At 43.3% G+C, this 23,073-nt stretch overlaps 1 protein-coding gene across 1 annotated transcript in view; it reads left to right on the forward strand.

Moving 5' to 3' along the window:
* The window catches only part of SYN3 (synapsin III), a 201,240-nt gene that overhangs the window by 23,440 nt on the left and 154,727 nt on the right, over positions 1–23,073 (forward strand). The window contains exons 3-4 of the mRNA XM_051784589.1: positions 3,241–3,740; positions 16,819–16,876. Of these exons, the coding sequence (XP_051640549.1) occupies positions 3,424–3,740; positions 16,819–16,876 (375 nt within the window). The 5' untranslated portion in view covers positions 3,241–3,423. The remainder of the gene's footprint in view (positions 1–3,240; positions 3,741–16,818; positions 16,877–23,073) is intronic.

The following is a 23,073-nucleotide window of genomic DNA, read 5'->3' on the forward strand; positions in this document are numbered from 1 at the left end:
GAGGAGGACAGCCTGTGCCATCACTGTAAGATACCTAAAGTTGAAGATCCTGACAGGAACCCCGGAGTGGAGCCAGGCATTACTCTCTGCTGCAGCACTGTCATGCTGTTTGAATTTAGCCTCTGCATACTTTGCCAGAGGGAGATTTCCTCATGACATCAGCTGCTTAGGTTTTCTCTCCTTCCTTCCCAAGCCAACAGCATGCAGCCCAGTCTTAGCAGCTAGTGGAGACAGTGCCAGCCAGCAGAGGGAAAGGCCAGACTAAGTGCAATGTCCCAAAATTCTCTAGACAAGAGAATTTTACCAGCTCCCAGTGTCTCTCGGGCAACATCTTCCACTACTAAATCCCTATTGGAAAAAAATGATGGGTCACTGTAAATATTGCTGTTTGAAAGGGTCCAAGAAGAGAGTGATCATAGCCTTGCAATAAGTATGATATATTGTTTAGTGTGAGCACTGGTCACAATTTGGGAAGCCTGGTTGCAGAGGAAACCTGTGTGTCTTCCAGGCACATCACGGAGTACTCTGACCCTACCCAGCCTTGGTACACCCTATGCCACATGCCTCCATGCCCTTCTTCCCTCAGTGCAGGGCAGAGCAGAGATACTTGCCCTTAGCTTTACTGGCTGATGCTTTGCAAGATACCCCTGTTCATTTGGAGAGTGCAAGTCTCACAGAGGAGAAAGCAGCCATGCAAGCACTTGGCAGTGTGGGATACGCACCTTCACAAGCATGCAAGTCCTGATGGACCTGTCCCAAGGCTTGTGAAAAGAGCCTGGTCCAGCCTGTATGGCTGGGGCTAGGTTCCCTCCCGTGGCTGAGAGCTGCCACAGCAGGAACCAGCAGCTCTGCGATGCAGTGCAAAGTGTGCAAGGGGCAGGCATCTTGTGTAAAGACGCTTCTCCCAAGACCAGTATTGAACTTATATCCCACGTCTGGCCAGTTAACACCAAAGTCCTAGAAGAGAGCATATGTAATTGCTGTACACAGTAATGGGATACTCATTTGGATCCCTTCTGACAGTAAACAGATCTCTGGGATGTTCCTCTTAACCCAGACTGGACCTACTCTTAAGTGGACTGTCATTCAAGTGAGGGGATTTTGCTTATTTGTGGCAAGCAAGGTAGAACACACAGTTTCCTGAGCAGAGAACAGCGCAGCACATTTTTACCCAGTCTGTAGTGTATAAATCCCCCAAAACTCCTGTAGGCTCTACCACTAGGATCATCCTGGACAGTAAACAGCGGACGGCTCTGTGCTGGCACTTGCAGTTACTGCGGTAGGACAGGAGTAGGCCAAATGCTGTGTGTGTGTATATATGAGGTGAGCAGGTAGCTCATAACTCATGGATACTGTTACCTTCTTTTTGGAACGAGTGCTGCAAAAACAAGTCAGTGCTACCAAAGTGCTCAGTGGTGTGTGTGTTCGCTGATGTTGTGCAGTCACCGGGCGTGCCAGGACCAGGCAGGAAATCAGCACAATGCCTCAAGATACGTTATCGACTGTAAATGTGGCAGGAAGTCATTAAAGATTTCCTGAGCTATGCCCTGGGAAAAGACTACCTCCAGGCTCCAGCAAAGTCAGAGGACTTGTACTGCCAGGGTTGAGAAATCAAAAGAAAAATTACTTTAATAAGCCAATGTCAGCAGCTTCAGCAGGGAGCCCTCTGCTCCAGATGAATCCTATGCCCATGGGGTCGGGGTGGTGATGGATGACGAGATTTGGGGCACATGTGCCAAGGGGCTCTTTGCAGCTTGATTATTTGCATGTAGGCTCATCTGAGCTTCCCTAAAGGTTTGGGGGCCATGAGGGGGACAGACATGGGTAGGTTCGAATCCTCCATCTGTAAAGCTTTGTAAATCCCTATACGTGACAATAAATGAGAACTTATTATAAGACAGCTATTTGGTTGCTCCACGAGCTCTTACCCACAGCTCCAGGATGGAGATTCACAGACATTGAGCTCTCTTGGGCCAGCTGGAAAAGACAGTTTTCTGCCATGAGAAGGCAAAGAGAGTTTGGGACAAGAGCATGAACAGTAAGGGAGACCAAACTGTCTGAAGGCAAGGAGCTCCAGTATTTGTAGGAGGTCATTCAAAAAGACTTGATGTAGTTAGGGAATGATTTAAACAATTATATGAAGAGTGCATGTGACTCATTTCACTTAATGTATGGGAGAACTCCTATTTTCATTACTGCAGATATGTATGTCTTGAAAAACATATCTTTTTTACCAGCAATAATTTTCTTTTGTTTTTCCCCTAAATCTCATCAAACAAGACTCAAAAGCTGTCTCAGCAGATAAAAATTTCTTGGGAAATTACTGTGGAAATCTGTTTTCTGGGATGTGCCTAAAGGTGAAAAATTCTTTAAACTATGAGATTATTTAACTGCTGAAATACTTAGTATTCGGAGTAAAAACAAAGACATCATACTGTGGTCAAGGGAGAAGAGTCAAATACATTTCACAATGTTCGTTTTCTCACTTGAAGTGATGAGTGGAATGAGAGATCTTTCTTCCTAAAAAAAGACAAGAGAGGGAAAAAAAATATGTGAAGATTAGACAGCCAAACTTCTAGTTTTGAGTACCTGCAAAAATCCTATAAGTGAACTTGCAAAATCAGATAGCCTGCTAGTATCTAGCAACCAACCACCAGCACGCACTTGGCTCAGAGTCAAATTTTAAGTGCAGAGAGCAGAAGGGACCGAAACGAGTAGTTTGAAGCTGCCACTGCACTTGATCAAAAGGTGTATAGGGATTTTTCTACTATTTATTGTTTACACGCTATATGAATTTAGGATTCCTTAAGTTCAGAGCCCTGCTTACAAACCTGCCAAAGATAATACAACTTCATTCATTTGCATCATTTGCTGATTATTCTATAACAAACGTGTTATTTTTAACACACAAAATACCAGAAATTAATGTCTCTCTTTTTAAAATTAACATTTATGATCAGAGTAATTTTTTCTTTCTCCACACTGAATAGTTATAGAATTGTTAGCCCCTAAGGTAGTGCAAGCTGGTAGTACTGACCAGAAAATGTTGGGGGATGAGAGTTGTGAAACATATTTTGTCCTACCTGTTTGAACTGTACCAGTGTAGCATACTGCATAGCAACCAGTAGTCCTTTCTTCTCTTGTTGATTAAGGTACCCATCTAAGAAGCCAACACGGTTTTTCTTATCTCAGTCTCACAGTATGTATCTCACATATATGTCTTTGATTCTCTTCCCATAGGAAAGAAAGAAAATACAGCTGAAAAAATAAGGTATATTTCTCCATCAGGATTTCAACGGAGAAAGCCTGTCTGCCTGGACTGTAAGGAGGTACCCACACAGACACAGAGACATCCCCCAGGACTGGTGACACCATTGTTCAGCCTTACTCTTGCTGAGAAAGTTTCCATACAACGCTGCAACAATGAATTTCCTCCGGCGGCGTCTCTCAGACAGTAGTTTTGTGGCAAATTTGCCCAATGGCTACATGATGGACTTGCAGCGCCCTGACAGCTCCACGAGCTCCCCAGTTTCTCCTGCCACGGAGAGAAAGCATCCACAGCCACCTCAACCCTCACACTCTTCCTCCACTGGCACCAGCATCTTCAGCTCCATCTCCAGTGCCATGAAGCAAACCACACAAGCGGCTGCAGGACTGATCGATCACTCGGTCAGCCCCACACCACCTGTGGCCCAGAAACCCAAGATCCTCCTGGTGATTGATGATGCACACACAGACTGGTAAGGCATCAGCAGTCCTCCTACTGAATTCAGTTTCCTAATGTTTGGGGAATAGAGGGATCTGGGAATCACAGATAATCTGCAGTGGGGTACACAGTTGCCTTCACGTCTAGGTCACCAGCTCTGGCCCCAGGTTGGTTCCTGTCAGATGACTTGCATAAATGGCAGAGTAGGCTTTTTTCATATCTTTCTTGAAAGAAATGTTCATTTGGTATTCATTGATCAGCTTCCTCGTAGCCTTAATATATGAGTGCACATAGGGCACCCAGCAGGCTTAGCCAAACTGTCACATCTAGCAATGGTCCTAAGAGGTCACACCTGAAGGTGTGTTAGTGTTGTGGTTCAGGACCTTAAACCACTGTTTGTGCTGGCTCTGAACACTAAAAGGGACCTGATCTCTCCAGCTCTCAATCTCTCTTGAGCTTTCCTTTGTCTGAAAATTTCTAGATAAATTATGAAAAGATAAGCAAGCTTACTGCTGCCTGGTCAAGATTCCTTCACCCACTAAGCATAGCAATAGCTATTGGCAAAAGACTCTCAAGCTCAGCTAGGCCTCAAATATGTCTTGTTTATGCAGGTCTCTTTTCAAACAAAAGTATAGAAGTTTGTTTCCTATGATATTGGCTAGCAAAGGACCATCTCCAAAGGGTAGGACAACTGAAGTCTTCTGAAATCTTAGAGAAATTACTTACTACTTGCTTTTTCATCTGCCAGCTTGTCACAACACAGAAAAAAGGTAAGAGTAGCACAGGTAAGGAGGCAACATTGAAGACTTCAAAATTAAAGAAGTTGGGTTACAAGGTCTTGGCCAAGGGAGGTTTATTTTATTGTTCTTTTCATCCCACACCACTCTTCAGTACAGTTTTCACCTTTGGTCTTCTCTACTTAACCAGAAGAGTGGAGACAAGGTGACACTTGCCTCCCTGGGTGTATCTTCACAAGTCAAGAGCTTTGCTCTTACTGAAAAAGGGACCATGACTAAGTACAACTAGGTCAGCTGTCTTCAGCCAACTTGAAGTAAGAGAGGGAAAACAGTGGGATTTTTCTCAAAGGAAGAACAACTTTTTAACTGAGTGGGAAAATCCCTGATAAGGTGTTTGTCATATCATATGTTCTACTGACCTCGTGTTTGTCACGGTAACAGCCCCTTAACACCAGATAGTTCAGTCGCCAGCACCAATCTGGCTCAACCAGATCTGATCTCTCTTTCCTGGGTGCACCCACAAGTCTCACTAACCTCAGCCTCTGTGAAGTGTTTTTGCAGTTCCTTGAGGACGCTGGCAGGTGGCAGTCCCTTAACATAGCATCCTCCATCTGGGAATGAGAGTGCCTTTGATGCACAACTCTAGCATCTGGGGCTTAGCTGGCACCGTGTAGTCCAAACACTGTAATCAGAGAGGAAAGCCCAAGCTCAAAGGCCAATCTAGTTTTAACTTGAGATTAATGGTGCTGAAGGTAGTCAGAGGAAAGGACAAGGAAGGGTTGGACTCTGCTGCAGTGTTTTCATGTTTTAAAATACACACTACATTCAAATCTCTGCCTTTATATCTCCCAGCTGCTGTTCTGTCATACAGACTTCGTGGTCTGTGAGCTGAGCTTGCCAAGGAAACAGCAGCTGGGATATATAAAGAGAACCTATGGCTACCCACACTGTCTTCACTCCTCCCCTCATGTAAGTACTCCACACATCCTGCTGTCTTGGCTGTCCCTCTGCTGTCTATAACTTAGCAGTTTCTAGACATGATGGGATACCCCTTTCATTTATCCTTGCTCTGTGCCCATACCTACAAGTTTGCAGGTGTCAGATCTGCTTACCAAGGCTCCCTGCCTTTGCTCTTTTTACTAAGCCTGTGAGGGCACTGCATAAAATTAGTGTATGAATTCATTACTATACCCTGATATGTGTATGATGTGAAAACCAAGGAAAGAACATTGCTAACCCTTGCCTGCCATGGCTCTTTGTAGCATGAGCAGAAATACATACTTGGAAACTTTCCCAGCCTAAAGGCAGCAGCACGCGGTCCTTTCTAAGAGAGCGTACCAATGCAACCACTCCAGCGGGCCAGGAGTGCTACTTGGCAGTTGATTTTTGTGTCTCCAGGAAACTCAGCAAGCCCTTGAGAGCAGCACTGAAGAGAAGTGGCTCCATGGCTCCGTGGATGTTTATTTTTGGTAAGGTACTTCTGAGCAATGCAAGTCATCTTCTTGGTCTCAGCCAGGGTGTTATGTGAGTTCAGGCTGAGCAGCCTGAGAAAGCAGAGTTTGCCTTGTGAGAGCACAGCTGATGAAGCTGGTTATCCAGGGATTCTGTCTGTCTACTCTTTATCATGTACAGAGACAGTCTCAGACTTTGGAAGCTGAATAACAGTGTTTTTTTGGTTCTGTGTTGGTGATTTTGTGTTTAGAAGCATCATGTTTGCAATGCATTTCACTTCTGCCTACTCTGGTTCTTGCTACCTGTGAAACTTTTGTATTTGTTTTTCGAGAAACCCATTCCTTCTCCCTTTGAAACAGTTTACTAGAAAAAATCCTCAAGAAATAACTGCCTTTATTTTACTGCCTTTATTTTAAGGGTGGGGGTGTTTCTATAGTGCCTCCTCCCCCAGAGCAAGTTACACAGGGTTTACAACAAGGACTAGCTTGTTCACGGACAGGAAGGGTGAGAGACAGTGGAATCTACCATTTGATTTCTCTTCTCCAAATGAAAGTACTTTCTCAGAATTGGAGACTGTAGCAGTATTGCAAAGCCAGACATTAATTTATCATCACTTTGTATTACAGCAAAGAGCTGCAGTTGTGGATTAGGATGAGGTGCTGCACAAGTGCATGACAAAATGCTCTAACAACTCAAATAGGCAAGTGCATGTTGAATGCACTTTAAAGTGACAAAGGGCAATCCTTTCTATTTTCAGGGAGCTACTATGTCTCTGATGGTACAGTATAGCAATCAGCTTCTCTCAGAGGCCTGGAGGAAGGAAACAGCACCCATGGTAATCCATGGTTTGTCTTCCGCCATAAAACCCTTGCGGTTCTTGACATGCAATATGTCTCTGGTTTGTTCCAAAGACAAAGTACTATAAAAATAATGTGAGTCCCATAGAATATGATCAGCTGCTTTCTGCATTAGCAGCAGTAAAAGAAAGGTACATTCTATTAAAAGCAAGGGAACTCACCCAGCTTTCTGCTAAAGTGGCAACATTTTGACAAATTTTCCATTCTTCTCCAAGATACAGCTCTAGCACACTGCAAGGAAGCACGCAGTGAATCACCATGTGGAAGATGTGTACAAGAGGAAAATACTGTCACTATAGCTGCCTTGTGCTCTTGGCTTTGACAGGCAGCCCTCAGAAGCATGCACATCAGTGAATGTACCTGTGCATCAGCACACTAGGGAAAAACTTGGCTTCTCTTCAGTCATTAATGGTACATTTCTCAGCTGGGAACCTCCACCTGGAGAATGAGGCTCCTTCTTGTGGGCTGGGAGTATCTGTGCCTTGGGAGACTTCCAAAAATGCATCCACAACTCACCTACTCATCTACAGCAGCTGCCAGAAAATAAGAAGCTCACACATGGATAAATGTGCCTGTATTAAACACACTGCAAAAGGGAGCAGGACCATGAGGAAAGGGGACAGCAGAACTCCATGCAGTGGCATACGGGCCAGCTCTGGCAGCCCAATCTCAGCCAGGAGGAAAACATCCCAAGTCTGGCAACCTCCCCTCCCGACATGCTATTAAGTAAAATTGTGCTCTTGCTGGATTGAATTTCTCAGTAGATCAAACAGGATTTAGTGCTGAGAATTGTTAACCCCCATCCTCTGTGAAAGTGCTCAGCTTTCTAGCCTAATGCCTCATGTTTAAACAGCTTATTGGGGAAGTGATCAAGCACAGCTAAGGCTCCTATTAACCACAAATGCTAAAAGCATCGCTTCCTGGACTAGTCAGCATAACAAAGTTGTTCTTGTTGCGTTTGTTAGATATCTTAGGTACATTTGTGAAGTAGCTCATGCCGCTTTTCAAAGTCATTGGTGTGTTTTGTCCATATTTCAGTCCGTTCCAAGAGCTAACAGTGCTTCGTGCTGTCTTGCACAAAACACATGTAACCCTATGTACAGCAGTTCTATGTGAGAGGATTGTGACATGCATATTTCACCAAAAAAGTAAGTCACAGAGGACATGTTAGGAGTCACAAAATTGCATTGTTTTTTCTCCCATTTGCTTGACAGCCAAATCTGCCTGAACATCCTGTCTCCAAAAATTTTAAGATGAAGAAAGAGAAAAACTGTGGTTAATACTGAATGGAATCCTCTTAATACATCTGAAATGGTTCTTTGTATAACAATAATGTCATTATTCAGGTCTAATTATGGACTGATTTGACAGGATTACTGTTTTATACTGTTCAGAGGAAATTATCAACTTTTTTTTTAAATAAAACCAATTTTTACTTCTGATAATACAGGACAATACTGAGCTACAAGCACGTCATTTGCCTAAAAATAAGATTGGTCAAATAATAACACTCTAATACTGATTTTTAGTAACATGGGAGTTCTTAAATCATAATTTCTTTTTTCAAGGAATTCCTTTTCAAAAATATTCAATGATTGTCATGAGTCATTTCATGCTTTCAGTTGGCTGAAGGTGATATGTAAGGCTCCCACTAAGAGAAATATTTCTGTACCCAACTCATTTAAATATAATGGGAAGTTTTGGACTTCAAGCTTGAACTTAGGAATTTGCTGGTTAAATTGCAAAGTTTTGTCTATGTTTCCTGCTAAGAAGTCCCAGATCTTTTAACATAGTGGTAACGGGCAATAAGTTATTATGAATTAGCTTTTTTTACACAGTGGTGACCTTTTAAGATTTCACAAGTTCTGTGCAGCAATGCAGCTATGATTTAAAAAAAACCTAGGGATAAAAATTCACGTTTTCACAAATCTGGCTGAAAAACCCTTTTATTTTCATCATTTAGCTTCATCTACCCAGTACTGAAGATTTCTGTTCCTATAATTATTGTCAAATTCTGCTTCTTGAGAAAGGGAAAGGGGAAAGAGGAGGTAAGTTTGTGGTAAACAGGTGTATGTGTGTTTGTGCATATGTGCACACGTGCACACTTGAAAGCAGCCTGAAGAGTTTCTGTATTCCCTAGTGTACAGGCACAGGGGTGAAAAGGAGGCAAGACTGTCAAAAGTATTCAAGACATTGCATTTATCACATCGCTTTCCAGTCTGTTTTAGGTATATCACCATCCTGTCTGTCTGTATTTTTGTCCTGCATATGTAAAGCAGCTTGGGATCTAGCTCCCGTAATGAAAAGTGATACAGAAATGTAAAGGATTAGTATCATTACAAAAATAGACACAAGGAGTATGGAAAACATTCCCCACCAGGTTATAACTATGCTAATGCAAGTCAAATCTCGGACCTTAATTGCTTTACCAGAGTTCCTATAAATGCATAGAATTTAACCTCAGAATGTCCTGCCTAGTTTTTTTAAAAAAAACCAAACCAACCCTCAGATAGATTTCTCAAGATTTGTGAGACAGAGTTCTTCTGGCTGAAAGTCCACAGTCCTGCCCCAGCGTTGGTTCAAGTTAGACCAGTTCTCCTGCTCCTCAAGTTCAGGGAGAACAGAAGTGGGCTGGAAAAAAATATTGCCAAATCCTCAACAAAAATGATACCCCTTGAAAACAGCTCCAGGCCATACCATCTAAATTTAGCAACATGGAAATATTCCAGAAATGTATTATTTTGATAATACACAAAATAAAATTGCTGCCTCATTTTGTACTTAAAGCAGTACCCCACCTCCACTGCCTAACCCCCTGCCCTGCCCCCCTGGCCCCAGCTCTTTGTGGCCAGAAGGAATGTGACCACAGTATAGCCTGGGTGGGGGACCAGACCTACAACAAAGTGTCTTTCCTATTCTGACAGCTCATAGAAGCCCAAAAAGCTGTGCCCAAAAGCAATAGTGCTGCACTAACTAGTGCTTCTTCTCTTGGATGAGGGGGGATGGCTTTGATTACCCCTTTTTGATGAGCAGGAGGTGGCACAGGAAGATGCTGGGAGGTCAGTATTGTGTGGGACTCCATAATTCCTTGAATAGAAAGAGTGGCCTGAATGGTTGTGTCTGCGATCATTAAAGTGCTGGTGGCTTGCCAACCCAGGTCTCCTCAAAAACAGGCCTTCAGTTCCCTCAGAGAAAGAGAAGACTCACAAAAGATTTTAAAAACACTTCTCCCTTCCTGCCCCAGAGCTTCCCTTTCTGTGGGTGTTCAAGCCAAGAAAATCCTCCCAGCCCTGTAGGGTGGGACCATCAAGGACCTCATCACGAGGACTTCCTTTATCCAAAAAAACCCTAACCCATACCACCATCAGAGCCCAATACAAACCCCTTTGGAGAGTCATTTCTTCCCTTGGTGTGATCCCATAATAATAATGCCTTAGAGATGGTTTTACAGTAACCAGAGTGGGCTGGGTTTTATGGTTCTTCCCAGAAGGCAACAAAAGAAGTCTGTTCCCACGGCCTGACCTTGGACACAGAGGACATACCTGCGGTGCTGCAGAACTGGCTCTCCATTTGGTGGCTACAGTAAGCCAAGTGATGACAACACCGAGAGCAAGGTGACCTTGCCCTGAGGAGGCACAGAGCTTATCACAGCAGTATTGTGTCCTGGGGATGGAGCAGAAACTTTTATGGAGCTCCTGGAAAAGTATCAGTGTATTTAGGGTTACCTTTTGACCCAACCCAAACCTGAAATTTGCCTCTTGGTCCCTCACTGTCTGTATGTACAGTGTGAATACCCTTTTTATCTTTCTGCATTAGCCTGTGGTCCATTTAACCTTTAATTCCAACCTTGTTTTCGGAGGTGTCAAAGCACACATCCATCACACTTATCCGTCTTTAATATTCTGACACTCTCCAGCCCTGGCCTAAGGCACTATTACAAATTAAATATAAACTGCCAACCATTCCATCCCACAGGTGAACAGTGCATAAAGGTCTCTGGGCCAGAGCAGATGTGGACAAAAACTCCAGCAGCTTGCAGACCTTAGCATTTGTAGTGATTTTTCTCATCCCTATACCCTGGGCAGTCAGGACTTGTCCATCTCAAAATTCCTTATCATGTACAGCTGAGAATTGTTAAAGTGGGGAAAAGTGGTGAAGGAGTTGAGAACTGGCTCCTCAAAGGAAAACCTCCCTTGTTTTTACCCCTGAAATAAAAAGGGCACAAATGCATTTCTCCTCCCCCCAGTGTGTGGGGGCTGGGGGAGTCGGGGCATTCCAGCAGCTGCTGGCCAGTATCCTGGAAACTGTCTCCTTTTTACCAGTCCCAGCCCCTTTTATGAAGGAGACAATGCAGACATACAGTGAGTGCCTTGTGCATCACTTGGGCCCCCAGGCGCTTTGACACAGGGATTTCGTACAGTGCCTGACCCCCTCCCCACCCTCCCTGAGGTGACCCCACACCCAATCCAGGGGGCTTCAGCCTCGCCTTTTCCAGGATGATCCAGAAAGAAATTGCATGTCTTATTTTCCCAAGGGGCTTGAGAGAAATATGTGTAATGTGATACCAAGGAAATAATTCAGATAGTTCCAGAATTTACCCATGGATGTTTTTTAGTTTGTTTACCCAAGTCTCTTCTTCATCACTTGTCTCCTTCTTTCTTACACCCAGTCCCTTGCCCACCTGTCCCCAAGGGTCCCATAGGACCTGCTCTTCTTCCTGCTCCAGATAGGAAGCCATCTCCATCCAAAGTGTGGCTTGGCTTTCTTTGCTTGTTATGTCTTGATTCAGAGGCACAAGCTCAGCCAGAGGATTTGGAGGAATTTGCCATTACAGTATCCTAGTGTCTTTCTTTGGCATGCTGTCAGTGATACTGAGCCCATTTTTGGGTTGAAGGTAAAAGCCAGCTCCCAGGTTTGTAGCTCAAGGCCTCTCTTGAACAGTGATACCCCAAAAAGTTCCTGGGTTCACTCATATCACAGGGGATTTGGGCTCAGGCATATTTGTTCATCTGAAGGATGGCTTCCTGGTTTCCAAGACATTCTACCAGCATTACAATATTTGCTAAATCAGCTCCACTGAGGTCTCTCACGGGAAGATCTGAGCTGAATTTCTTTGATTTCTTCCTATCCTAGAAAATTGCTCCATACAGGAGCCATTTTGCAGGATAGCCTGAAGAAGTCCCATGAATTTAATGTGAAATACTAGCCTGTCTGCAAAGCTGCATAATGTGTCATAACTTCTGCTTCACCTAGATAATGGACCTGCAGGAACAGTTTTAAGTTTTGAATCATGGCACTCCTTCAGACCATCCCAATCATTTCAAATCCCTTACCCATCCCGGTTAATGCCTTTTCCATGCTCAGGCCACTGTTCTGCACCTTTTCTTCCAGGGGCTGCAGTCTAGTGTCACCTGTACCCAGGGAAGAGCTCCTTGGGCTTGATAACTGAGCATCTTTTCCTATTCCTCACCTGTGCAGATCATTTTCCAGCCTGACAGAAGTTGTGCAGCCCCCTGCTGTACCTCTGATGCCTCCTTCACAGAAATCCAGAGGAAAACACCGAAGAATTCCTCTGAAGCAGCTTGGATTTATTCCTTTGCACCAAGAGAGAAAAGTAGACAAAAGAAAGAAGAAAGTTGTCTCCAGAAGAGACAACACAAGCTCTTCACAAATAGCTTCTTCCGGACCAGCAAGCTGGTCTAGCGGAAGGTGTCCCTGCCCATGGCAGTGGGGTTGGAACTGGATGATCTTTAAGGTCCCTTCCAATGCAAACCATTCTATGATTCCATGATTTCTGTGCTGAGCATGTATATTGGCTGACGGGTTGAGTACTCATTGCACCTACTTTTGTTTTAAAGAAGAAAGAGGACAGGGCTGATGAAACCAGTTATTTATCATACAGAGAAGAAAGAGAAGAGGATCTGTGCTCTCCTAATAGAAGTAGCTTGTCAGTTGGGGTCTTTTGTTGATGATCCTGGAAGCCCCTACTCCATGCGTGGAAGTTGCTTCCCTTGTGCCATGTGTCCCCATGACACAAGAGCAGCACAGCAGTGCAGGCTTGCCCTGGCTACCATACCCACAGCCCACTGGCCCAGCTCTACCTCCCCTGGGCCTGGTGACATGTGAGGAGAGGGGACATCATGCCCCATGAGCACTGACTCTCCGTGTTTGCAGTCCACGAGCATAAGCACAAAGGTGCAGGGGAGCGCATGGATTAAGGCAGCCCTCGCATGGGTACTGTGCAAGCTCTTGGTGATGCCAGAGGGATAATTCGAGTGTCTCACAGGTGTGTTTGCAGATTTGGTTCAGTGCTAGCATCCCTTGCTCAAACAGATGCTTTCCAAACACCTAAGGGCATGAATGTTATACATGGACTTTCTGTGAATTAGCCTTATGGAGGTAACTGGAGGTGAATAGAACATTTATTTTTTTCCTTGCTGCTGTTAGGGATACACTCCATATCTAACAGAATATTGTGCATATACTTCCTGCAGCCATAATCATTGAGGCAGACTGGGGCTGGTTTAAAGAATATCTCTGGAAATTAAGCTTCTATTATTTCCAGATTACTGTATAAGAGGTATTGGGATTCTTATGTCCCTGTAATGTCATGCCAGAGCTGAGGCAGAAAGCAGAACTTTTGTTTGTCTGATGTCTTTGCACCCAGAAAATGTGTTCTTCTCCAGAGCATGCAGCTTCTTCATCAGAAAAAGAGAGCAGTTCAAGACAGGCTTTCTCCCTGCAAGCCACGTCAGACCTTTTATGTTTATTATGATGCTTCTTCCCTCCCAGTCAGTGTGGCCACATCCAGATGGATTGCCTAGCACTCTAAATGCCACCCAGGAACTTCTCCTGAGCATGGCTCTGCAGTTTTTTTTCAGTCAAAACATGTTTACATGCTAATTTACCAACATCACAGCAAGTGCACCAACCCATCTGCGCCCTGCTGTGCCAAATTATAACTCTGTGTTCTGGCGGGCTGAACATTTGACATTCTTTAAAATAAGGGGGCGGCCAGACAAGTGGTGGTCAGTGCTGAAAGCTGCCTGGGAGAGGTGGTGGGTTTGTGTGGCCAGTGCCTTTCCCAGTGTCCCAAGCTGGGGGGTGCCAGACAGCCCCCCTCCTGGGGCGATGAGCTGCTCCTCTCGTCACTGGCTGTTGGCTGTGCTGGAGATGAGTTGGAACGTTTCTGAGGCTTTCCAGGAAGGTTTTTAACTCGTCTTCTGGGCACCACTCCTTTGCTGCTCTACAAGCAGCCTAAATAACTCTGCAGCAGTCAAGTCCCAGGCAGAGGTCTGGAAGAGACTTGCTCGGGTGGTTTGGAGGCAGCATCTACAAAAGTCTTGTACTGTCATGAGACTGCCAGAAACTTCCACCTATCTTTCTCATGCATCACCACCAGAGCAGTGTGGTCTTCCTTTTCTCCATCTCATGTCCACTGTAAGGACCAGAAGCCATTTCATGAATTGTGCAGAACTAACCGAAAACAGACTCTCTCTTTTACAAGATACGTATGATGCTTCCACAGCATCTACAATGATTCCATCTTGCTTAAAATTTCAGGGGCTCCAGGGTGACGCTAAGGCCATTTTTCATTTCAACACGCTCACCTCTACTTCCCAGGGGCTCCAAAACCCCAGGTGTGAATTGAAAGCATCACTCCATCCATTTCAGAGATGTTCCAGTAAAAAACATTTTATTCTTACCCTGGGCTGTGTCAAAATGATGGGCAGACCAAAATATTTGGCTGCAAATTACTTAGCACCTGTAGTCTCCAGAGACACTAGGAGCAGGTTAAGCCTCTTGGGGAAAGTGATACCAAGTCTTGGAATGAAAGTGATACATTGTGCTGTTAAAGGAAAGTTACCTCAGACATTGGATGAGACAACCTGTGTGGAAAGAGGAATAAGATGGAGATGTCACGCAGTGTCTAAGTTGTGGTCCCTTGCTCTACTCCAGTGACTCCTAACACTGGATGTGCCCGCAGTGTGACTATCCATGAGCACAGCCAGTACTGTAGAGATGAGAAAGAGGATTTTTTTTAACTGCGTGAAGGCTCGTTTCCTGGACCAGGCAGTGGAAGCCTCTTTGCTCCACCTGTACCGGGCTGAAGGCTGTGGTTAATCGCACTTCATTACAGGCTGAAGCAAAGCAGCACCAAGGAGTTTGTAACCAGCTGGTCGGCAAAGAGGAGAGGCCATAGAGGGAGGAAGTGTGTTTCATAAATGTGGGTAAGGAGTATATATTATGAGCATGCTGGGAATAAAAACCAGTGAATAGTGTGCCTCAAATTTCAGACCAGTTCCTGTGGGCCCTCTTAAAGCTTATTTCAGTTTTTAAGGAGTCACTGGTTACAGTAATATCCCCAATGTTTAGGAGTGAGGAATGTTGCCAGACCCTCTAGAGTCATGCATCCAGAAATTTAATGGAATTATTAAGTGCATTTAGAGTTCCTGTTTATTGTTAGAGGCGTGATGTCTTAGCTTGTCTGCTGAGTTGCTTTTTTTCATGCAACACTCATAAATTCAAAAAAAAAAAAGGAGGAAAAACGGCCAGAGCTCACTTTTTATACTGGACAGGGGTTGTCCAAGTCACTTGGTCTTGGTCACACCTGGCTGCTACATTGTCCCTCACTGACACTTATGCAGAAGTCTTATTGGCACATTATGCTGATGGATGGGCTGCCTGAGAAGGGAAGCCTTCAGATATCCCCGTTAGAATGAAGCAGAAAACTTTTGACAATTTTTATGTCTTTTTCTACTAAAATGAAAAGTTTTTATTTGGTTTTGAGCCAGAATGACAAAACAAAACAACTTCTTTATTTACATACATTTCACATTTCTGGGGGAGGGGAGCATTCAGCTAGAAAATTATGTGTGTTTCAGCCATGGGGAAAATTGCCTTCCTACTGTCTCTCCTTTTTTTATTGAACAAATAGACACAGTGAAAATGTGAGCCAGCTTTTTTTTTTTTTTTTTGCTAATACTATAAAATAGGGAGCAAAACCGGCTTCTCCTCATTTTCCTTTACTTTATTCTACCCTGTCTTTGCCAACTGGAAACAGAACCTGGAGTTACTTTGTCTCTGGAAACAGCTCTTGCAGGGCTAAACTGTTTTCAGTGTTTTCCAAGTAGAAGAGCCTTTTGGAGCCCACATGGCCTTCTTAAAGTTTATAGGGGAGGAGGTCTGAGAAAATAAATTCATATTTTCTTCTGTCAAACTTGTTTGGTGAGAGAAAGAATTGGGGAGAAATATTTATAGGCAAAATTATATTAGCAATTTCCCCCATGACTAATCAATATAAGGAGCATTATACACAAATATGAATCCAAAAAGCCTAAACTGCCTGCTTTTTTCCTATGTTTTCTTCTCCAACACTACTGTCAGCCTCCCCCTCTCATGAACAACTGATGCTTCTGAAAGTGCTTTGTTGTCTGCACAGCATAGGGAGCTAGGAGCAGAGGTGGTGGGAAGTGCATGTCCTTCTCACAACAGTGTTCAACTCCAGAGCAAACACAGTTTCTCAGTTCAGGAGAAGAAATCCCTCATTAGTGAGACTGCAGATGCAGTTACAATTTCTCTAAATCAGTAGCAGAAAGAAACAAAACTGAAAAGCAGCTCTGTAGTGAGAGAGCATAAGAATAGACTTCACAAATACTTCAGCTGTGATGACAAAGATCCTTGCTCAACATCAGAAGAAGCTTCTGATGCCATGCCATGTGTTGGTCTCCTTTAACAGAATAAAGACTGAGTATTAAATGAAATATAGCAAGGAATCATTGATTAGAGTTGTTCTCTGGAAAAGATTAAGAGAGCATTTGGATTTCAGTTTGAAAATAAAATGAAAAACTAACAAGCCTTGAAGGAACTTTCCAATGTGGTTTTCATCTGGCTTGGCAGGTTTCTCCTGGAGAACAGAAAGCTGAAAGAAGATAGGAATTAGGGAAACATGCTGTGACCCAAATAGAAATTCTTCATCAAAAAGGGAAATGCAGAAGCAAAGCAGTATGTAATGAAAGCCAAAAATCTTATTTAACCATGTTTGTCTCTCTTGTTTCTTCTGTAGGGCCAAGTATTTCCAGGGGAAGAAGGTGAATGGAGAATTTGATATCCGAGTGGAACAGGTCTGTGACAACTAAATTTCCCTCTAAGAAATGTGTGCACAGGGCTGAGGTCTGAAGAGAGATAATCTGTCAATATTAATTCTCTTGAAAAAAGAAACTAATGAGGAATTTTAAGATATGTCCATTTTATAGAATTGCAGAAGCTGTAAATGAAAATATCTTATTGGGCCATCCTTTGCAAAATCCTTTGCCTTACCTTTGCAAAATCAGTTGCTGTTTCACCTTAAAATTACATTTGTTGTTCTGGTGATAGGATTATAATTTTTTCCATTGGAAGACTACTTCATAGCTCCATATATACTTGCCTGAAAAGGTGCAAAGCTGGTATGCCACAGTACATGCTGTTGCCAAAGTAGAAATTATTACTAATAACCATCTGTCGGCACCCAACTTGAAAGCAGGAGTAAGAAGAGAGAGATGTAGGGATGAGATGGTGATCCTGAAGGAATCATATGCTTGTTTTATACTAATTGGGGCTATAAAACTGCTAGGGTGGATAAAGAAAGCTGGTGAATGTTGTTTGAATGACCTGATATTTTTTGTTTTTATGAAGCTGTTGATTCGGTATCAGGTGTGTACAGATTATTAACACAGTGGTTTCAAGGACATTCTCAGGACTCATTGCCCTTGTAAAGGTGTTTCTTCTCTTGTCAAAGGCGTCCTGTCCAGTTGCCTCTAAACTGTACATAAGCACATATGTTCTGATCAAATTGTGTCTGGGACAGAAAAGTTAGAAAGTCATTTTTTGCAACTATGATACTTCAAATACTTAATTTTTCTCTTTTTATTGATATCACACTTGTCAGTACTCAGTGGTATTAGCAAGAATAATTCTTTCTTGCACTTCCTTATCAAAGTCTTTATTTTGCTGGCTGCCTTAGCAATTACCTGAAGAGAATAGGGAAAATAAAAAAATCATGCTTCTCACTTAGAAGCATGAAATCAAATAATTTAAGTTTGCCCTTCAAACCTCTGATCCAACCCTCTCCATCATTCAAAGCAGGATTAGCTTCAAAGGTCGACCTGATACTCTGCAAAATGACCTGTTAATTCTTTCCAAAACCTCGTCTCTTCCTTTTCCCTCATAGTCCTTCTCCTCAAATGTTATTGCACTTGAGGTCCTTATAAAAGAACTCTCTTCAAATGGTTGATGAGTGCAGGATAGAAGGGGACTCTTGATCGCTGATGGGCTAAACCCAGTTGTGACCCTTTTCATTGTCACAAGGTAGCTTATTGCACTTCCCCAAGGACTCTTTCAGGGAGACTTTCCAGTCTGTGTCTTGAAATCCTACACGTAGGCAGAATACCCATGTTTGAGAGGAGGCAACAATTTGCTCCAACAAAACCCCATAAGGCTGGTGTGATTCTGCTGGTGAGAACCATGGCCAGGCCCCCTGCAGCTTTCTTTAAATACCCAACACAGTGACTGCAGCTCTGCCCAAGGGAATGAAGCCTGCAGTAGGTAGCAAGTGACAGCTGAGGAACTGAGAACAAGGATCCTGGTAGTTTCCCCTTGTCCCCTCCCTACCCCTCAGATCAGGCAGCTCAGCCTCCACTTAGCAGGCAGGGAACTGCTCTTGACTCCTCCAGACCTCAAAAGGAGAAAGGACGACCACTTTTCCCAGCTGGATCACTATCTGTCAAGGGAAACACAGAAGCTGCATTGTAATGGGCAGTCCTTGAATCTGACCTCAGGCCTCTCTGCTTATCATTGAGGCCAAGAGAGGGTCACTGCTTTCTTCAAGTTTGGGCTTTCTGTCCCCTTCTGATTTTGCCCATTCATCCTTGCTCAGTATTTTTTGATATTTAATTTTCATTCATTGCTCCTACCACGATTATCTGGAGCCTTCCTAGCTTCTTCACTCTCTTCCTCAAGCACAGTCCAGGAACCTTAACTCTTGTGAAAACAGGTCCCCTGAGGCTGAATGCTGATCCTCTTTACCTGAAAAATTAATATTCTTCCACAGTCTTCTTATGGGAGAAAAAAAAAAAAAAAGGCAGGGAATACCTGTGTGTTTACCAACCTGGTCCACACCTTTCTCTTTGATTTCCCAGTCACCAGTCTTCACTGCTATAACTCCCCTATGAATGGCACACAGACAGTGCCATGACGCACAAACCCTAACCTTGCTCTTCATTTCTGAAAAAACTCTGCATCAGATCAAGGTTTGACTCACAAACCCTAACCTTGCTCTTCATTTCTGAAAAAACTCTGCATCAGATCAAGGTTTGACTCTCAGGCACCTCCTGAATCATTTGGTCTGCTCAGTAAGTTCATTTAGTTTTTCAGTTTTCCATTTGATCCTGTTTCAGATAACCACACATTATTGACTGAGCCAGAAATACAGTTTGCCTTGGGTATTTCTTTTTTTTTTGTATTTTATAGGGAAAAAAAAACCCCTTTGATCTGAAAAGCTAAATAATAAAGAAGTTTGAATGGCAGAAAGCAAAGAAAGGAAATATCCAAATGTTAAATAGTCTTGAAAAACCACATTGGGAAAAAGCAACCGCCCTATTTTTTCTGACCCTGCTAATTCTTTTGCCATTCTTCCAGGATGCTCTGTACTTGGTTTAGACTTTTTCTCCTCCTCTTTCATATGCATCTCCATTTCATCTTAATTCTTTCCTAGCAAGCCATTTTAGCAATCTTTGGGGGAAGCAGAGCAGGATAGTAGGTGCTATTTTTTTGAAGTCATGACATCATTTATTTGTAGTAGAGCAGTATTGCTGAAAGCAGCATTGTCTCTCCCTCTCTCAACGGTGGGAAGTCAGTTATCTAATCTGGTTATACACCCCTACCAGCTCTCTGAGCTGCCTCTCCCCCTTGGCTGTCATTTGAGGAATGCAAGACATATGTGATCATGCTGTCTCATCCTGCATATCTCCCACACCCAACACTGTGGAAAGCATTGGCTGATTTCAGCTGAATTGGAGAAACAGGCAGAAGTTTCAAGATACTAAATTTCTACAAGAGGTGAATTCAGTTCATATTGGGCACTGAATAATACACAAGGATGAGACTATTCAATGCCATCCTGCTGCTCAGGGAGCTACTTCTACAAGTCTCAGCTTTAGTGAAAATAGGCTTTATGGACTCTCAGAGAAGTTTTTCTGGTTCTTTAGCAGATAAATGAATTGCATAATCTTGATAGCTACCTCAGACCCTTGTTCTTCACATCCATTACCCCTAGCAAGAGACAGGAGTTGCTGTGGGCATCACCTGGTGACAGTGAATAGAAGAGAGAGCTGTCAGGATCACTGTGATGGGTACACCCCTCTCCTGTAATTCATTCAAATGAATTACAGAATCACAGAATATGCTGAGTTGGAAAGGACCCACAAGGATCATTGAGTCCAACTCTTAGCCCTGCATAAGACCATTCCCAAGAGTCGTACCATGTGCCTGAGACTATCATCCAAACTATTCTTGAACTCTATCAGGCTTGGTGCTGTGACCATTTCCCTGGGGAGCCTGTTCCAGCGCCCAACTACAAAAGTGAAGCCTGAATTCCGCCTTTGTTTTTTCTCTTCTAATCTTCAGTGTAACACCAAAATCATATTTATGAACATGTTTTAGAGGATTTGTTACTGCAGGATTTGTTACTGTCCACCATCGAGTGAAACCCAGGCATGCAACACCATTGCTTGTTTCCTGCTGATTGCAGGGAGACAGATGCAAGGCTGGGGAGGTGGAAAGCAAATGCAAGTGCTCTCCTGAGTCAAGGTCCCTTTTCTTTGGAGGCAGTTTGGATTATATTTTGGTTATTTGGATATTTTTCCATTACAAGTCCTTCTGTAGCAATGATGAGACTGAATGAAATGCTCACCCAAAACTGAAAATCTGTTTGACCTATTCCCACTAAAACCCTCATGGTTTGAGTTTTACTCAGTGTGGGTAAACCTCTAAGCTTTAAGGAGCAGCTGAGTCTAAAAATACTATCTCTATTTTATTCTAAAAATAAGCTGCTTAGATTTTGATCCATTTGTTGCTTTTACTTGCCTTGTGATTTCTAGCTTTCAGAACTGCAGTGTAAGCATCTCCATCCATGTATCCAGAAATACAAATGCTAAAAAATTGTTTTAGAAATGAAAAGCTAAATGTCTCCAAGGCTAAGTTGAACTTAAAGAAGAATCTTAAAGTGCCACAGGACTGGGCCACATTGCTTTTAGTCTCCCATGAAAATAATTTTGCTTTTATCTTCTCAGTCCTCTATCAACTGGAGGATAGGAGACATTAGGAACCACAGTATATTGAGGAAGAGGAGGAGTTATACCATAAGCCTTGTGCTCTGACAAAGGTTTTCCCTCACTAGAGGCAACTGGTAATAATTCAGCACCTCCTTCCCCACCCTCTCTGTCTTGTCCAGAGAAAACTAGATCTTGCATGCTCTAAGGAGTTCATACATCTCTGGGGTTTTCCATATAGATTGTAACATACCTCCTGTGGGGGTCTCTTTGGGCATTAGATATGCCCCGTGCAAGAAGGGAATGCTGCTTGGCCATATGTCCCCAGCACAACCACATACGAGCAGAAGAGGGCAAGAGAGATGGGGCTGAGACCTGGACAACCACAAACCCATGGGATAGACCATGACACTGTGTGTGGGGGCCAGATGAGTGGGACACTTGACACCTGTCTGGGACAAAGATGTCTACAAAGCAGGAGATGTACAGAGTAGGGTCACTGGGATGTCCATGGAGATCTGGCTTATGAGAGGAGACTGGAAGTGTTGAGTTTGTTTATCCTGCCAAAACAGAGGCTAAAGGAGACATCACTGCTTTTAGTAAATACCCTGATGTAAGAGAGGTTTCATGACATGATGACTGCAGTAGCAAGGCATTAGACCTTATGGCTCTGATGGGCTTTTCCAGTCCTGTGCCCTACATGGAGCACAGACCTAGCAGGCAAGAACAAGCAATACCTCTTGAGAGACACAACCACAGGGTACTTTTCTTCAGATATTTCCAAAAGCATCTTAATATGTTCAGAGACCTCTTTCCTGGCATTGGCTAATTGATAGTGGAGTGGGGTGAAACGTGTGGAGGGAAAGTGATGAGGCCAAAAGGTTCATCTACATTTTTATTCCTGTTGTTTGTTCACCACCTCCTTCCCACCATTTCCTGCTGTGACGAGGTGGGTCTGTCTGTCTGTCTGATCTGCATTCTTCTTGTACAGCTCATTCACTTGTTCCCACTGTTTAGTTTATTTTCAGGCAATGATTATTCAGTGAACTCCTATGTACATGCTTCTGGAAAAGTCTTGTGGTATAGATTATGACTCCATTGGCAGCACTGTCAGGAAAAAAGTTGTACTTGGCACTCGCAGAAGATAATTGTAATACAAATCATGAATTCCGGCTCCACTGTACTTCCCGCCCTAAAGAGGTATTTTCATGTGTGGCATAAAGTGGTCATTTGAAAAGGTAGAGTCTGATAGGTTCATGTGTGATGAAAGGAAAATTTCCCTCTTGTCAAACAACTGTATAATTTCTCTTCATTATATGTTTAGGTTTGGGTTTTTTTCCAACTGAATGCCAGCAAACTATTCAAGAACAGCAACAGCAGTTCTCATAGCTTCACCACATACAAGCATTCAGAAACCATGAATAAAGAGACCTGGACAACTAACAAGAATGACTCAAAAATAATGGATTTCTTAAATAAATAGTGTCTTCAATTTTTTTTTTTAATTTTCATTGGCTTTTGGAGGTTTACAGAGTTCATGGTTTTGAGCCGTTTCCTGGGATCAAAAGGTTTAGAAATGTGCTTTTCTAGACCTCAGATTTTCAGGCAGCCACATAACTTCTGCAATGAAAACTCGAGACAATTCTGAATGCCATCCGAGTTGATACACCAAAATTGCTCACACAGGTGAAAGCATGTCAGCATCAGCAGTGCCTATAGCCTAGGAGCATGCATCCTAGCTTCAGGACTTGTCAAGAGCAGTTGTGGAAGATCCTCTTGGAGCCACACAGCAGCATTCATAACCCAGCTGGACCCTCTCTATCCTTTTCTTCCAGAGATCAATCCCAGTACTGAGGGCAGCTGGGAAGGAGAGTGCCTCCCCAAGGGAAAATGTCTCAGGAAAGAGACACAGGGAATCAGGATGTGTAATGTCTAATTCTGCATGTGTATGCACACCAAGCATGCATAGCCCCATCCCTCATCCTATTGAGATCCATACTATCTGTCCACCC

The sequence above is a fragment of the Manacus candei genome, unplaced genomic scaffold, assembly GCF_025592945.1.
Source record: "Manacus candei isolate 608988 ecotype Guabito, Panama unplaced genomic scaffold, ASM2559294v1 h1tg000018l, whole genome shotgun sequence".
Taxonomy (NCBI): Eukaryota; Metazoa; Chordata; class Aves; order Passeriformes; family Pipridae; genus Manacus; species Manacus candei.